Genomic DNA, 19,323 nt, shown 5'->3' with positions numbered 1-19,323 from the left:
TTATATCGAAGTTTATTACCGAAGGGAATAAAAAGAACATAAAGAACACCTTTCAAAAATAACTTAAGTTAAAAGGGCTGTTAAGGTTAATGTTAATGTTTTTTTTTATCTATTGGACACAAATATGTTTCGAAAATGTTAGTTTATGGGCTCTACTATAGCTGTACATTTTATATGATTCATATCCCCGACACAAAGAAATGGTGAAAGTAATTTGACGTGTATGTATATTTATCATCTGTGATACCACAACCTGTCAACCTATAGAGGCAATGTAATCTACATTTTTGGTGAGTAATTGTACCAATGAATGGTTTAGCTAACGGTTAGCAAGCAATAGCAAGGTGAAAACATAGCGTAAAGCACGACTACTGCATGTCAAATCCAGTACGTTTTTGACATACGGAAGACCCAGTTTGTGCTTACCACACACTACTAGGCTGGAGCTTAATGTCTAAGCAGAGTGTGAGAAGAACACGGCCTTTAACACAACAGAGACAGGTCAATTATGAGGACTACAATTTGACACAAAATTATAATTAGTAATATTGTTTCACTGTCCATTACATTTTTGCACAAGGCAGGTTTTTCCGCGCACCACCACTATGTGGAACAAGCTACCAGCAGTTCCGAACCACTTCAACTTAGAGTCTTTCAACAACTAATTCTTAAAAGGCCGCCAACGCACCTGCGAGCCCACTAACATTGAGAATGTCCATAGGCAGCGGTATCGCTTAACATGAGGTGTATCACTTTAAAAAAATCTCAATTACATAAACGTTTACTTGTATTTTGTAGTAAAATGAAATAAACCGTTCAACTTTATTTCAATAAATGTAACGAGAAAATAGTTGAACTTTCCGTAGAAATCGCACAATGGATAGATTTATTAGTTTCGCGGTTTACCGCTTTTTAGGATCCCATTTGGGAATCGGAACTTTGCCGACGTAATTGGTTCACTTTTATATGAACTTTCTAAATACATTGTATTAAGTACTGGTACATAATTTAGTAGTATTATAGAGAAAAGTTATTCCTTTGGGATTAAGGAATTCTTATACGTACGAGACATTGGTAAAGGAATCATACGGAACAGTTTCTGCAAATTGTCACTGACAATATACTTTCGTTGTTTTAATTTTGATTTTAGAAATGGTTTAAAGTTAAAAATATAAAATTACGTATATATATATAATAATAATAGCTATGTTTAAAAAAATATTTATTATATTTTAAGGTGTTATAAAATTACAAACGTAAAAAAAAAATCCCGCATGCTTGTTGTTGAACAAGATAATAAACACGAAATTATGTAAGGATTAATAAACTATTGCTATAATAGAAATTGTAGTTTGTTAAATAACTTTTATTTTAATATTTGTTACAGTCGATTTATTAGTGCTTAATAATGTGGCCGAGACAAAGTCGTATTTATATATTTTGTGTAATATTTATAACCAAACAAAATTGAGATGCACATGTACGATTTATCAATTACGTGCATAAAAGAATATCTGAAAATTACGCCTCTTATTCATAAGACCTAAATCAATCTAAATGCGCTCTTTTAGCTTAATTCTCTTTCGTCCTTCTCTATCAAATTGTGTTTATATTGTAATGAAAACAGACAGAAAGTTAAAACGGAACAATTATATGCATATACTTAATACATAATATTTATTTTATTATACGCGGTTACAGTGCAATTGCACTAATGAAGTTATGAAAGTTTTCTATGTATTTTATGCTTGTGTGTTAGCATTATGCACGAATAAGATAACAGGTTTATATTGAGAAAAAATTGCTGAAGTATATACGAATAAAAATAGGTATTAGGTAATTAAGTAACAATTTGTCAGTTGGGCATTAATCTGCCTCGACCGCTGTCCACGAGCCAAATTCAGCCCTATTCAACTTTTACCTATCCTTTGTTCTGAATTGCAAATACATTTCACTCCCGAGTTCACGGTGGAATAATTGAAGCCAATTTACAAAACGCTTTTTTAATTTATAAATGTGTGTTGAATTTGGGTTAGCAATTTTTTTACATTCAACCGTTCGATAAAATTAAAACTAAAATAAAATTAATGATTTTCGTGAGTATAGAATGTTTAGGAAAATGTTTTATAAAATACCGAAGCAATGCTCAAAATTCTTTATAAATTGCCTTTTGTTTACTGGTTTTAGGTTATTCGCTCTTTTTGCGATTAACTTTCTTTTTAAATACAACTAATTAGGCAACTGTACTTGAAACGGGAATGAATGATTGTAATATTCGACCTTAAATTTAAGTGTTATAATAAGTTAAGTGCTTGTTATTCAAAGTTACCATGACCGTCAAACCACGAAAGACACAATACATTAGCATTGAAGCATCAATGAGGCTATTACAATTGGTGAGTTCTTGGTACTATTTATTATATTTATGAGAACGTACAAACTGAAGTCGCGCGTTCTATGAATCCAGACTCCAATTCATTTTTCTTTCAAGGCACACAGTAAACACTTTAGTACTGAAGAAAAACATCATAAGGATGTCTTTATTATAAATATCAATGTATGTCAGATATATAAAGTGACCATCACCTACTATGATTAATGAAAAGATGCAGAAATGTGTCCGGTCCATGCCATATAGGTTACGGGATTTAACAGCTATAAACAATGTTCATATACATACTTTTTACAGGTAGGAAGAACAAGCTGGCTGGTTTGCTTGGTCGCTTCAACACAAGTACGTCGCAGTCGCCGCACCCTTTCACGTAGTTCTGGGCTATCGTGAGGCTGACCAATATGGATGAGGAGGTCCCGAAATAACGCCAGCTGCACGTTTATCTCGTTTATTAACTGTAAATTAAAAAAAAACGTCAAACATCGTCACGTACGTATTATATATCATTATGATAGGTAATCACAGTTTTTTAAAACCTATGTAATAGTGTAGGTAAGTACATTACTTTTTGCGATATAAATAGATAGTTGTGATTGTATTTGTATGTTGCTCGTGTTATTTAGTATTACAATAAAATAAATATATTATTAATCGAACTGTTATTTAAGACATTTAATACTAAAGAACATCCAGTACAGCCTTGCGATTCTGTAACTCACTTTTCGAACTCACACAGCGGTTTCACAGCCGCGGTCGCGCTCAAATCAGTCGTAAAGCAGTCTTTTTACGATTTGGCATTCTGATAAACAATAAACTACAAGCTCCTTCCTTATCAGAATGCCAAATCATACTGATTTGAGCGCGACCGCCGCTGCGAAAACCGCTGTGAGAGTTCGAAAAGTGAGTTACAGAATCGCAAGGCTCCTACAACCTTTTTTGCTCTGGGGCTCAGATTTGTGTATGAGTATCTGTTTAGGTGATTAAGTGACAGTCCTTTATGCCTGACACACGCGGGCGTTGAATGTGAAATATATATAAAAGACAGAAATTTCATTAGTGCAAGCCGGGGTTCGAATCTACGACCTCAGATATATGAGTCGCTTGTTGAAACCAACACTGCTCTACTATACTATAAATAAAATAGGATTAAAAATCTGTTAAATTTGCCCTAATTAAAAAGAAACAAAAGTTTTCGCATTTTCAACACGGGTCGACTTTTAAATGTGATTTGAGAGCCGCTTCAAGATTAAGCCCATTGCGTGAAACCTATTTAATTATTTACCCAAAAAGGCCGGATTATATCCGAAATGGCAAATTTAATTTAAACCTTACGACATTATTATTTAACTAAATAGAGTTTTTACATATTATATGTTGTTGGTTGGTTATTTTACTAATATAAACATGTGAAGAAGCATTACACATATATTACAGGCTAATAATGCATAGGAACAATAGTTATTCAATATGAGCATTTGCTAGTTTTGTATGAAAAGGTACAAATAGTTTAAAAAAGATAGTTAAAATAGTTTATCGGAAATACTCGCCTTTTGGAAATATTCGATCCTAATCACGTAAAGGTTAGTATTTACATAATACAGTGTTCACTGTTCAGTGAAGTTTCAATGCAGTATCTGGTTTATTGCCAACTGGCATCAGACACTCTTTGTGACCGATCACGCCTTACATACTTATTTCCACCACTTTCAAGATTAATCTAAGCGATATAAGCTGAAAGCCACGTCTCAAGCACTATAGAGACAAGATGGCAATAAATCTTTCATAAAAATGCCGCTAAAAGAGAATAACATTTTATAGGCTAATGGAATCCCACACCGCTCTAGTATATTAAATGAACGCATACATAAGCTGCATGTTACGAAATTAATTCTACCGATTTGCCAAAGCATTGTCAAGCAGTTCTCGAGACGAGATTGTACGTTGATATTGGAATGTTAGCACTTCTATATTGACAATTACATATAGTCTTACTTCTATTAAAGCAAAGAGGATCGAACCATCGGGCCAGCAACACATCCGTAAGTCGCGGAATAGCGGGTGTCTACGGGCGAAGGTTAGCGCTACATTCCAAATGAAAAACGTTTGTTCCATAAAATCCTACTATATTTTATTAATTTCATTATACTAGCCAACAGTTAAGGCATCCTAATTTTTGTAGTAGGCCATTATTGACATAAGATAGTTAATTCGTATTCATACATAATATTTTATAGATTAATAAAATGAAAAACGAATTTGACTCGAGCATTGATGTTGTTTATCCTCATTTAAATCCCAGACAGGCTTGGGAAAGTCATGCTCAATTTCTAGTTATTCATAATTGGTATAATTTATGGATATCACGTAACTGCGGTTACTATCTGTGTATATCAATCTATTTCAATACTATACAAATAGAAATAATATTTATATATTATATTATATACCAAAATATTATTTAAAAATGCCGATGGAAAGTTCTTGAAAATAGTTTCAATTCACGTAGCATCTATTGAGATGTTACGTGAATTTATTGAATCGCAATTAATTGAATCTAAAAGATTGCTTCTTTGGGAAAATCTTTTAGCGAATCTAAAGGCGTATCTTTTCTCGATAAATAGTACTAAACTTATTGGAGAACAAGCGTGCTGATTACAGTCTGATGTGACAATTTAATATTGAGGATTTTTTTCGATCAAATAGATTTTTTGAATGATGATTCTTGATACTGAAATCACTTTTCTAAAAAGCGTCAGTTTATAAGGTAAAAAAACGACAATTATTCTGCGAATTTTTATTACAAAAGAGTGAGCATACGTAACAAGACACTACACACACACGTTAGCAAAACAATGACAATTGTACATAAAAACCTAGTTGATTATTAATAGAAATTACATAGTGCGAGGCTTACGACTTTCATACGAATATTACATGCACTATCTCACTTTATATAGAAAATTCTTAAATTAAAATCGATAGGTAATATCAATAGTATGATCAAATAAAATTGTGTTCAAGGAAAAGCAATTGCCCCTTGTTTGACACGATTCAACACTATTATTATGACATGAAAGATCGAATAGAACCCGATATTATATTTGTGGTTATGAGGTCATTTATCAATATGTCAGACTTGCTACGCTTCTTGTGGCAAACGGCTTAGTCAATGTCAATTGTAGCACTTTTAGTAACACAGACATATTGCGGATAATAATTTAAGTGTAAATGTAAAAACACTTTCGGAATTCTAATAATACCCAAGTAAGCTCAAAATTACTTATAAAAACGAGTCAATTGAAGACGTCGTATCAACTAAGTTAATACGACGCATAACATTAGAGTAAGATTGTGGTTATTTGGAAACAACACATTTTATCTATATGTACGCGCCTTAATAAATTTGCGTCGAACTCAAAGTGGCCCTGAAAAACGCAGCAATTATTGCTTATTACGGGTATGCTGCCTCGGTACTGCGCTATCGTATCGTTTTATGGGGAAATTCAGTAGATGTGAATAGAGATTTTATTACTTGGTAAAAATGTATGAGGGCTATTATGGGTGTTCAACCTCTTGCAAGCTGTAGTTTTTTACGAACTCGGTATTTTGACAGTACCAAGTTTAATATCCTAGAAATGAAGAAAAAAATTAAAAGAAATTGATTTTTTTTTCATTTAAAGAAATTTACCTGTACCTACCAAGGGATCACCATGATTTATTTAAAAAATTCTTCCTGATTGTGCGGTTTTCTTTATTAATGATAAAGATCAATCTCAATGTACCACTTTATTTCCAAATAAACTATTTATTATTATTTTAAAAAGGGTACAAATCACGGTTGAGTAGATTAATGGACCTTTATTTCTATGTGCACAATTTACACTTGCAGGAAACAGATCTGTGAAAAATATCATCATATGAGGACAAGGTTAAAAAATTTTTTTATCGAAGTATAGTGGAGCGACCCTATTAAGCACACCAAGCTCCTTGGAGCCTAATTTTCCTTTTATGAAAAATGACCTCATATCACCGTCTGATATGGCAAAATATATTCCAAAACAACGTATACTAAGCGGGCTTTCAAAGTGAAATTTGTGTCTTCTTGAAATCAAAGTAAACATCCCTAATTAATCCAGATTACTTAAGAATGTTTGGATAAGAGAAACTAGAGCTATTAAGACGATGATCTCTAAGTAAATATCGAAGGTTCTATATGGCTGTCTTACATACACTCCAATTTTCAATGAAACAAAACCTTATGTAGTTACTTAAATTGGACGTAAACATACTCACAACATTTTTTTAATATCATTTAAATGCAGATAATTTAATAAATACCTTAAAAGGCAGTTTCTATTTATTTAAGTTTAACCATATATGTTAGCTGCGATCCACAACTACATTCATTGAGATACAGATATAGTAATTAAACGTCAATATAAAGTTTGAACTTGCGTAAATCGGGTGTCATCGCGTTTTTAAATTATTGTTGTTATGTTCAAGCTATAATATTTTTTATGCTCGTAAATTCTGAGTCAGTATTGGAATAGCTTTTATTTTGTTTCACAGTTATTCTTTTAATGCTCGAATACATTATCATATATTACCATATTTTATTATGTAATTGGGGCGAACTCGGCTAATTTGAATCAAAGTAGACAAGAGTTGGTAAACAGATATAATATTGTATTGTCAACATGTTTATTTTTCTAGCGTAATTTTTTTGCTTTATCTGCTGGTATTAAAATGTTATGTACGATGACTCTGTTTTTTATAATGTCTATACTAATATTATTCCAAGACAAGGTTTGGTTAAATGTTTGATAATTTCATTGTCAATTTAAATTTCTTCGTATATCGTTAATAATTTATATTATTTGTTCCACTGACATAATATAACAGAACTCTGGCTCTCCGGCATTTGCGTTAAAAATTAGGCTAGATGCTAAATAAGAAAGTATTTTTTTTATATCGACTTGCACATTTTTTTAAGTAATTAACGTCGTGCACAAATAATGTATGTATTTAATCCATTAATGTAACTAGTCATTTAGTATAATTTGCTAATATACCATTGTAATAAATATAGACTAACAATAATTCAAAAAACTTAGACAAAATTTGCGAATTATACGTGCAATAAATTCTCTTTATGCTTGTAATCACAGGCCTAATGTAGGTATTAAGTACAAATCTAGCAGCAATTAATAAGTAATGAATAATATATAATTAATTATCCGAAATGAATTAATTCCGATGATGTTGAATTAATTATTATTAATTTAGTGTACAATAAAGGTTTTATTTCTGTGGCTAAACAAATATTTTGATATAAATGATTTATTGTCTTTGCCTTATAAATCTTCAAAACGTTAATTTTAAGGGTTTAAAAGTAGTACCTACAAACTCAATTCACAATTCTCAGAGTTATAATATATATGTGTTAGAAAAGATATGCTTTATTCGTTTCAAAAACCTATTTCTTTACCAAACTATGACAAAACCTATAAGAATAAACACGTATAATTGTTGTTATTCTTGTCAATGTCAATGTCAAAAATTTTACAATGACATGAATATTTGTAAAGTATTACTTATACTATTTTTAATTATTGTGAATGTGAAGACTACGTGGATCATTGTTTTTTATTTATTTTATCCTTTTCCTCAGTTTTAGTCATAGTCTGACAGTTTGAGTAATTTATGCGGCCTACCCGAATGTCTTATCTTTGGTATTGTTCGTCGAATCGTTAAGCTCCTTACGCGGTGTCCTGCGTAAGCGACGAATGCAACGCGACGCGACGCGGTGAACGCGACCAACGCAATCAAATCAACGGCATACCCTACTTACGGCCTATGTGACAGTCTGCGGCGAGACGCGACGTCACGCGGACTTGTTTTGAGGGCGACCAGACGCGACACTACGAACTATGAAATGGTTGATTCTGAAGCGTTGATCGCCGCAGTGCGTGAGCAAAGATTTTTGTGGGACAAAAAACATAAACATTATAGGAATCGTTTATTAGTAACACTCCACAATATTGTTTATACATTTTAGAATCGTTTCTTAATTTTGGATATAAATAATGGAACTCGCCAAATGTGTTTCTTTGTAAAAATATTATATTTGTTTTTTTTCTATGCTTTTTACGATATTTTTTTAAAAGTCTATATTTTAAGTATGAACTTTCGAGCAAAATTGTACTGTACTTCTCCATGATTCGAGAAGTAATGACCAAATTACGTAGGACATTTGTCGCGTGTAGCATCGCGTCGCATTACGTCGCGTCGTGTTGCGTCGCGTCGCGTCGTATTCGTCGCTTACGCAGGACACCGCGTTAGTTTTGAGTTGAGCTGCACGATTATTGACAAATGTGCACTGACTTGACAGGTCCACTCAATCTGTGTGGTTCTTTCCTCAATAGACCATTTCAGACTGCAATCTACATGGTCTTCACATGATCTAACCAAGATTCTGTCTGGACTTTAAAAGAGACTGTGACCTCTGAGTTCGTTTCGGCGTTTCTTCTCAGAGTAGTCAGATAGGAAACGTCGAACTGATTTTGTTTTAAAAAAAAATATGCTTGTAAAAGTGTTTGTACAAACCTACTTACCTAGAAAATAAATATTTGTCATATCCGTATTATTGAGTTGATAGTAATTTGACACGTCAAAATTAAATCTAATTTGAAATAGGCCCTACCACATCACGATTTTGTCATTTCAAGTATAAAATCGTGGTGATAAATGGGCTTTATTATTTGTATGTTCTCCGTATTGCGGCAAAAGGAAATTGCACAGTAAAATTTGATAGAACCACGCAGTTTGCGATTCTGAGTCCCGACTCGGCCTACAATATGTATGGTCTTTTACCCATTTCAATAGGCTTTGGTGTGCGAGATTGAATTGAAATTTGAGCAAGTATTAAATATTTAACATCTGCAAAATTGGTCTTGCTGAGATTCAGAACAACTTTGGTTAACGTTAACAGTATAGGTTTCATTATTTTAGAGCTTTTAATAAAATTATTTCATTTATTCTTTTCACAATTGACACAAAAAATACATTTGATTATTTTTAACCTGTTAAGTTATTTAGTAAGAATTTTGTTTAGATTTTTTTGATAATATTCGCATCGAGTGTCAGAAACGATTCAACGAACAAAGTTTCAGTCTCAAATATGTTTACCAATCATTGACAATTTGTCAGATCTAACGGTTATCCGTTGAGGTCACATTCTTTTTTAATTATTTACCAAAAACCATATCTTATTTGGAGTCAAAAATATAATTGATTTAATCTAATCTAATATAAAATAAATTTATTAGTATTATATTTAAAGACAAGATCAATAATTGTATATCTGTATTCTCTTTGTAAAATACTTTGCAGGTGGTACATTAAACTCGTGAGAAAAGTTTAAACAAGCTTCTTAGCTGAATTTATATAGAGAGATGGAATCGCGCGAATATTTTTAGCAGCTTCCCAGTTATCGCAAATTGTGACGTGAAGCATATTATTTCCTACGCCCGAAGGAAAATTCTTTAACATCGTGGGAAAGTTTTTTTCCGCCCGAATTATCACGTTGCAGGATCACCATCCCATTGGCTGCAATATGTTTATTTAAAAAATATTTTTTGAGATTACAAGAAGTAAAGTTTTTTATTATTTATATTAAAATAAAAACATAATTATTAGACATAACAGATCGACACCTTACAAAAGAAAAGCATTGTTGCACAGTCTTCTGGAATCAGAAAGCATCATTGATGTATATCATCAATCGACTGAAACGAGTAGCGGAGGACAAAGTTATTAGAATAATTGATTTAGCACTTTGTCATTCCATTCTAACATAGTGTCCATTCTAACTTCCTGCATGAGGAGGAATGGCTGAATTTTCACTGATTAACTTGGATCGTGCACAAAGAGCGATTCTAAAAGTTGTCTATCGCAGACCGTTTAGATATCCCACAGTCAAACTCCATCTAGAAACAAAAACCTATTCAGAAATAAATTTATACGTCTTAGCGATCTGTTTAAGATATCACAAACTCTATGGACTATCAAATCCGGACACATCTAAGAACAGACGTCTTGTATTTCCGACGCCAAAACGAAGGACTGTGTTTGGCCAACGCTTCTTTTTTATTTATATTTTTTTATATTTACATTATTAATAATAAAATTTCCCGATGTATGGATTTAAACACAAGTCTTAGAAGACATTAAGTATGTGTGTCTTATAAGACTTGTGTTTGATTATTAACACTAAACCTATTTTTTCTCAAAAATTTGTTATCAACATGTACCATGTACCACTGACTAATTGTTATCTAGTTATCCAAGATACAGGGACTAGTGTGGGGACAAGCGATATATGAATTTTGTCACAACCTATTTGTCATGAATAAAGTTTTTATTATTATATTTTATTAGGCAATTGACAGTAAAGTGTTCTAAGGTAGAATTTATTTTCCTCAATTTATTTCTTTATTTTTGTCAAAGAGTAAAAAATGTTAAAAGCATTGAAGTGATAGACTGATTACCCGTATCGAGATTTTTCTTCTTTCGTCTTTTATAAATTGCGAAGGAAAGTTTTTTCTGTACGGAGAAATACTAGTTAATAGAAATCTATTTAAATAAAAACAAACAGTGGCACGATATTTGAAGCCATTACCAGGGTTTGAAAATGTTAACCTTTCGTTACCATTTTCGCGATATTTTATTTTTCTAATGAGCAAGTAGGTGATCAGCTGTTTGTGCCTGACACACGCCGTTGACTTTTTGGGTCATGGCATGCCGGTTTCCTAGAGCTAGTAGTAAGTTAAATCTATTGGTGAACAGCCGGGCTTCGATCCTAAGACCTCAGGCCAATACTGCCTTGCGATTCTGTAACTCACTTTTCGAACTCACACAGCGGTTTTCGCATCGGCGGACGCTCTCAAATCAGTCGTGAAGCAGTCATTTTATGATTTGGCATTCTGATAAGGTGGGAGCTTGTAGTTTATTGTTTATCAGAATGCGATATGCGATGCATTGAAATGAAAAGCTGATCCATATATGATGTGACAGGTAACATAACAGGTGTGGTTTAGATGATTTTTTTACATATATTTTTATTACGTAATTTAGTTCCTCGATTAACGCCACAGAGGTGATGAAAGAGGTGAGAGAAATATGTAAATTTATATTAGGTTTTTCTTAGCAACCACCGCGACCGTCTAATAAATTAAAACATGGCATTTATTATATGCATTGTAAAAAACTTAAAAAGCGTTGCGTGGGCGTATTTGGAGCTAAAAAAGGCACAAACGTGTAAGTTAAAAGACGTGTAGAAAAGTAAACAATACTTTCATGCCGTTAATGATCGAAAATGATCATATTAACATACACGTACACTTGACAAAGGCTCAGGTCTAGAAAACGTTTACTCACCGTAGACGCAGAAGGAGTAGTCTCATGATGGTAGGTAGACAGATGTCGAATTGGCCCCGCCATACCTCAGCTTTTAGCTGCCCATTTGTATCAGAACAACTATACCCTTCAGAACCATATCTCAATTACGTTTAACTGGTTATGATAAATTGATAAAGGCTGCGATAAGAACTAATAGAGCCATGATTTGTTAATATATGTGATTTTAATAGTTTTTATTTTTCGAAATAAGCGTAATAATATTAGTTTTGAATTTTTTTGACCTAAACAATAAACTTTAGTTGATCAAATAAATGGATAAATAAGAAAAAAATTAAATGAGCAAAAAAACAGTTTTAACGGGATGATTTTTTTATACTTCTTAACGAAACAAGTACACAAAAAATTGCGTTGACCATAAATCACTAAACCAAATACATTTTTATTTACCTAAACTAAACGTATATTTAGTATTTTTATGAAAATTTAAATACGTGAATTGTTCCGAACTAAGTGATCTAAATTTAATCGAACTGCTGCATGCATATATCACAATTTACGCGGGAGTTCGCGGACCATTTACCATGTGTTATGTAGCGCGCTACGAGTCGAGGCACACGGCGCGCGTAGCCGACGCCCGCCCAACTGCCGCAACCGGCCGCCCGCCCTGCGTTCCACCCCGCAAACTACCGTAATGATTGATAAAATAGTTCACCTGCTTTCTTAGGAGGTAAAAAGGACAAACAAGTGGTCGTGGTACACGCAAGCACGTGAGACCCAGATTACCCGATAAGTTTCTACAATTTACTGGTAACACGAGTCGCTTGCGATCGCATTAAGGAATCAAGAAGAATTATTGAATTCTTTGTGCGCTTTACCTTCCTCATGTGAAATCGCGGATTTCTCGTTTATTTCATTGATAATCAAATTCGAGATTTTAAGATAATGCATTGAATACAAACTTTGAATATATTCTAATATCACTTTTATAGGAAAGTATGTTCTTGTATATAGGAAAATAGTTGACACCGCGCTGTACTTTCACAACTATTTTAATGTAAAATCAATACAAAAAATTAATACATCTTTTACTTTATACTTCATTAAAAGTGTTTTGCAAGGAGTGTGGAAGTATATTGAATTCTTTGTGCGCTTTACCTTGAACAAATATATTACTATATATATATACTTATATACTTACTTATTCAGCCATTAATCAGAATTTACTGCTTAATATTACGCACAAAATTTAAAATAAATAAATTGAAGAAGTATTTATACATTATATTTTCGTGAATTGTGATAATTTTGTCAGGTTCTCAGTCTGTTCAATATTGTTTTCCTTTTGTTATTTTATGTATAAATATTTAAATGCTACCCTATATCAATATCGGCGTTCGTGCTTCATATTTATATTTCTGAGAAGAACGTGAATAGATTACGTTTCACGTGTGCGAATATATTTAAATTTCAAATGAAGGTTGTTATGCGAAACCAAAGAAAATTGTATACGGAAATAATTAATCATAAAATACATTTCTACAGAAATTTAATATAGTGAAATTATGTATAAACCATTTATGAAAAATGCAAATAAAGCAACAATAAAACGCTCATAAGAATAGATATTTTGCAGAAATAATAAGACAAATTCAAGAAAAAAATTAGTGTTTGAGCTTAATAAAAAATAATGTTATTCAAAGTTACCAAAAAGACTATAGGCGCGAGTAATTTTTGGTGAACAAACAGATTTCTTTCAAATCAAGAATTGTTGGCAGGCTCTGTCCGAACTGTCCCAGCGTGGGCCTACGCTAACAAATAGTGGACTGTGGAATACTAAGCCAGAGCAACATTAATGCAGAGGCTTAACGAATAGCTCCCAAGTCCGAACTGCTACAAAGCTTGCGATAGTCAATTGTTTGCTTTGTAAACGTAGACATAAAGACAGCATTGTGTTTTACGGGAATGATATATTGCTCTTTACATATATTCATAGTAGGTTTTTGTCGCTTGGGACGAATTAATTTTACACGATTATATTATCTAAATAAATAAAACAAGTAAATCGAGATCTGATTACAAAAAGTCAATAGGATCAAACGGATTCTTCGTTGATTTCATTGATATTCAAATACGAGATTTTAAGTTAACGCATTCTAATATTAATTTTATAGGAAAGTATGTTCTTGTATATAAATATGAAAATTTTTGACACCGCGCTGTACTTTCACAACTATTTTAATGTAAAATCAAGACAAAAAATTAATACATCTTTTACTTTATGCTTCATTAAAATTGTTTTGCAAGGAGTGTGGAAGTATATTTTAAATTATTATTTCTGAATAATTTGTGCAATTATCTTAAAAAAAACAAAAAAGAATAAGTGGAAGAATTTACTCGAACCAACGAATCCAATTTTTAAAAAGCCGTCATCGCACTCGCGAGCCCTTTGGCATTGAGTGTCCATGTGCGGCATAACTGAACATCAGATGAGCCTCATTAGTTCTTACCAAGTAACTGTCAAACTATCGTGGTAAATAATACTTATTTATTAATGTTTCTGACACATCGTTAATACAGCTGTGATGTCAGTTTCGTGACACAGGCACATTTCAGGGTGAATTATTTAAGACAGTAACTTTTTCATAGCTGCTCAATGATGTGCTAAAACTGTTACTAAAAAAGGAAATATCCAATAACTGTGCAGTACTTTAATTGTGAATAAATTCGTTATATATTTTTTGGTTATTGATTATCTGTAATCAATCTTTGCTTGAACGGTGAAGGTAAACCGACATGTCTTAGACCCAAAGTCGTCAAAGTTAGACGACGTATATCAGGCAGAAAAGGCTGATCGCTTACTTGCCTCTAAAAATTATTAATAAACAAACAATCTTATGCTAAATAGATGAAAGGTGACACAAGTGGATTATTATTATTATCTAGGCTAGAGTCTGTGTTATTCTTATCATTAGTCGTATAGTGAATTAAACTGCTGCTTATTAGTTAATAATAATTATATCTTAATATAATATAAGGAGGGAGCTTGTAGTTTATTGTTTATTAGAATGACTGCTTTACGACTGATTTGAACGGGACCGCCGCTGTGGAAACCGCAGTGAGAGTTTGAAAGGTGAGTTTCAGACAGAATCGCAAGACTATGCCGATTTCCTCACGGTGTTTTCACACGTGATGCACTCCATCGAACCTATATCCTACCTACCTCAGGGAAATGAGTCACCCACTGACAGCTCTATAAAGTAGGTAGGTATTTATTAAATCAAAAAATGTATTATACCATGGTAAAAATATTGCATTGCAGTTGTTCGTTTTTGGAATATTGCAATAACCCGGTATTTGACCACGTAATATTCAGAGGGGCAACAAAGATCGCAAATTGGATTTGCAGGTGCTCGGCTACACAAAATAGAAACTGCTTGATGAGTTTTATTGAATTCTTCATTCTCTTCCGTTTATACAACTTTATTTTTATTTCTGTAATCCTAACTTGATATATAAACCTTGACTACACTTTCCTTGTTTCATTTAGGTAAGATTTGGCTTGTTTTGGATGCGGCGTTTTTTAGGACATAGTGAAATTCCCTTTTTTATGTTCATTAATAATAATTAATAATGAGATTTATAGTGACACTATGAATCAATTAGCAAGTAATATATTTTTCTATGCAATTCAAAATAAATCTGTTGTAAAGAATGTTTTTCAAGCATTGGAATGTTAATTAAAACGAGACATATATCACTATTCAATTAATTTAGATTAAGGAGTCGCAGTTGTCGCCTGTACATTTCTAATTAAATCTTTACCAAATCACTATTTCCTTCATATAAGCAAACCAAAAGAAACACTAACGAAAGCAAACAAATCTAGAATTCTGCAGAACTACATTACCAAGAAGTGAGCAATGTCTTAACATTTATTGACTGCAATTCATTCTAAATTGTGTAAACTGGAGTCAGCCGCAGTCGGCTGTTTGTTTATTCAACAAATATATTCGCAAAATTAATTGGTGCTTACCGTCAGAGTAAACACAGGTTTAATTAATTTCTTGCCGATCGCTGGCCTCTGTATTTATATTGTTTATGAGTTAACTTTATAAAGTTTCGGAGTTTGAGTAAATTTGTCCAATACGCCGTAGGTTATTAAGGGTCCCGCATTCCCTTACAATTTGTTTATTATGATTTACATTATGACTATTTTGGGTACGCAGTTTAAAACAACTGTTACCGAGAAGGTATAAGTTAAAATTATCATTCATACATTATAAAGCATATCATATTATATATATATCATGATATGATATATCATATCATTTGTGTGCCTAGGATTTATGTGTACAAATTAACTCTGAACTATGGAAAGTACTAGAAGTTTCTATTCTGTTTATATGTAATTTATAAATAAAACTGAATGTGTTCTATTTAGTTTAGTCCGTCTAGTTTCTAATCTTAGATTAGTTTTCTACATATATATGCAAAATGTTACCAGTTAGAAATTTGTTATTACAAACGTAAAAAAAATCCTACGTTATTTAAATATGTAAGCGGGTATTGTAACTGGGACTGGGTGGAGTACAGGGCTAGAATAAAATTAGCGATGCTTTCAAAAGCGATGACAGTCATGTGGAAATATTTTATTTGTATATACTACTAATGCAAATATACTACAAGTTTACAATTAGTCTAAAACTGGCGTTTAAATTAATAATTTTTTAGCAACCTCAGGGTAACAAAAGAGTGGAGAGAGATGGTCCCAAATTATTTTCCATATAAAAATATATTTTTTTTTTACTTTAACTATAACAGATTATAACACTACCCAAATAAGACGCGCGGCACAGTTATTTTATATAAAATGTTGTCTGCAGGTAACACTATACCAATAATTTTTTAATAGGTAATTAATTTGAAATTCCAAGTAAACTGGCTATAAGCTATACAAGCCCTGTGGCGAGTCAGCGGAGCGGCGATGCGGAAAGAGGTTGGTGCCAGGGCTAAATCAAACAACAAGGGCCAATCATTTTGCATGTGCCACCGAACTGATCCCTGCCTACTCGTTTGGAAAGCTTTTATAAAAGCGACGGGATTAAAATTTACTGTATTTCTATATTAATTCAATTTTGGCTGACCTTTTGGTTTCAAATGCATTGTGCTTTCATTAAAACATATACAAATGATATATTAAATACTTCGTAACCACAACTAATATAACTGACACACAGAGACTTTATTTAAAACAAAATATTAAGCGCACTACACGATAAAGTTACATATTTTCACTCAATTTTTTTCGTAAATAAAAAATAAATGATTACGTAATGGCCGGCGCCCATGCATGGTAACGATTTGGCTTGCGTATGCGCTGATTGTTTGCTTTTTTTAGAGCTCAACAGCTAGATTGGATGTTCTAAAAGAAGATACATGTTCTGATATAGAATGCTGAAGATTCAGCACATATTTTAGTAAATTCTTTATATTAATATATTCAAATTATTTAATTATATATATTACTATGAAAAAGATGTTAACACGAGAAAGAATATAAATAATAAACCACAACCTTAATTAGGTTAAGGTAGGCCCAATAAATTATGTTGTTTTAAAAGGTTAAGGTTTTTTGAGACTGGTAAAGGTAGTTTTTGCACGAAACGTGGCATGACTATTATGAAAGCTTAAAGCTGTAAAATGTAATCTTACTAATGCATGGTGCAATAATCGCTTTCACACTATACCAATTAAGAAGGGATGAAAATTGATCAAGATCTTTGATCTGTGGTTTTTTCCACCCTAATTGGCGTTAATGTTGGTCGCGTCTAGTTTATTTATTAAATGGGAAAATAAAAATTAATTGTTTAAACTCGCGTTTTGATTGCTTGATCAGTCCCTTGTTACCATAAACTGGAACTAATATTTCTCTCGCCGTGTTGGTTTTTGGCTATTTTGGATTACTCGTTAGTATAGCTTTATTCAAAATGAAATGAAATGAAAAATTGTAACATATTTCATATTCAAAAGTTGAAATAAATCCGCAGGCTGAAGTCGGATTAAGTACTTGTGCACACGAGAAACAGTGAAACCATAAATAAAAGTCGTGTAATGTAAGGTTAAATAAATGCTTTTATTTAAATTAAAAACACATTTTGAATGCTATTGTTTGAACTGCACTTCACGCGACCATAATAAAATTATCTCGGTCGTCTGGTATGCAACATGATATAACTAAGGCGATATAAACGAAAGTAAAATTGACATTTTTCCGATGTAAGTTAATACAAGTCCCATAACCGACGAGTATGCATGGTGAATGTCATAAATGTGGATGAAGCGAGAGACGTATGTTAGGACCGTAGTGTGAATATGGTCTGATAGTATGCCCTTTCGGAAAAAGGCTTAAATATAAATTAATTAATTTTTATTATTTAATAGAAAAGCCGCAGAGCTGCGATGTTCTTATAATATACGGGACTATCAACATTCGTATCTCATGGAACTAGCAATGTTGCTGGCCATCGGCGGTCTCAAAAACAATTTCTGTAAATTAATTTAATTAAAATAATACTTCTAATCTTATTACAAAGTTTGGCCGCTCGATGCTGCGCACGTTCTACAACTTTAGATAATATCTTAATTCTAAGTAAGTTTTACTAAAGTGTCCCACGGTCTTCATTTCGTATATTGACACAATGGAACTACTGGTACTTAGTATAACGAGGGATACACATAATATAGCTTAAAATTATAAAATAGTTACAATAATAAAGTTAACATAATATCTAACTATAAGGAGGCTGTTTAATTTCAGTTTTCTTTTTTTTATCTATTCATGTACTTATGTTTTTTTGTTTCATATATTTTGTTTGACAATGTAATCTGTTTTGGCTTTGAATATTGTCTTAGTGTTTTCTTTTTTATAATATATATGTAAAGCTGTAAGATTTTTCTTAAATTTTATAGCAATCATTTAGAACCTGAATTTCGTTCTACATAATACTAATAAATTCTATACATTATACATTGAAATAAATAACTAACCTTAACATATAATAACTAAAATATATTATTAAAAGGAGTCCCTTTAGGCAAGGTTCCGAAGATACTGGCAGCGTTCCCCCTTTGAATTGCTAGACTAATTCTTTGTCCGAGGTAGCTGCCAGATCTTCGGTCTCCTGTGATGTTGACTAACCTTTTTGATATTTATTTATTTTATTTTTTAGCTGTAAGATTACTTATAAACAAGTAAATATATCGTGAGGGTTGTTAATATTTAACAACACTCACAACGTCATTGTGACTTGTGTTGACTCATTTCAATATAAATTGTGTTCCCAACTGTTTTAGAATATTATTTTGTCCTTATATTCCGATATACGTGTTTGTTTGCACAAACTTAAAACAACAAAAAATAATAATCATAGAAACAATTGCAATATGTGGCCAAGACCAATTCAGGATTGTAAGGGTAATAAGGCATTATTATTATTATTGAAGATGTATTT

General features: G+C 32.2%; 1 protein-coding gene across 2 annotated transcripts in view; it reads right to left on the bottom strand.

Annotated features, from left to right (window-relative positions):
• Positions 1 to 19,323, bottom strand: part of LOC125054945 — a 55,739-nt gene that overhangs the window by 4,812 nt on the left and 31,604 nt on the right. The window contains exons 1-2 of one of the 2 annotated variants that reach the window (XM_047657102.1): positions 11,831 to 12,440; positions 2,681 to 2,847 (exon numbers count right to left, since the gene is read on the bottom strand). In XM_047657102.1, the coding sequence (XP_047513058.1) occupies positions 2,681 to 2,847; positions 11,831 to 11,893 (230 nt within the window). In that variant the 5' untranslated portion in view covers positions 11,894 to 12,440. Of the gene's footprint in view, positions 1 to 2,680; positions 2,848 to 11,830; positions 12,441 to 19,323 lie in introns of those variants that run through there. The other variant, XM_047657099.1, reaches the window with a different exon arrangement.

This window comes from Pieris napi, chromosome 1 (assembly GCF_905475465.1).
Source record: "Pieris napi chromosome 1, ilPieNapi1.2, whole genome shotgun sequence".
Classification (NCBI taxonomy): domain Eukaryota; kingdom Metazoa; phylum Arthropoda; class Insecta; order Lepidoptera; family Pieridae; genus Pieris; species Pieris napi.
This window is presented reverse-complemented; position numbering and strand designations above follow the sequence as displayed.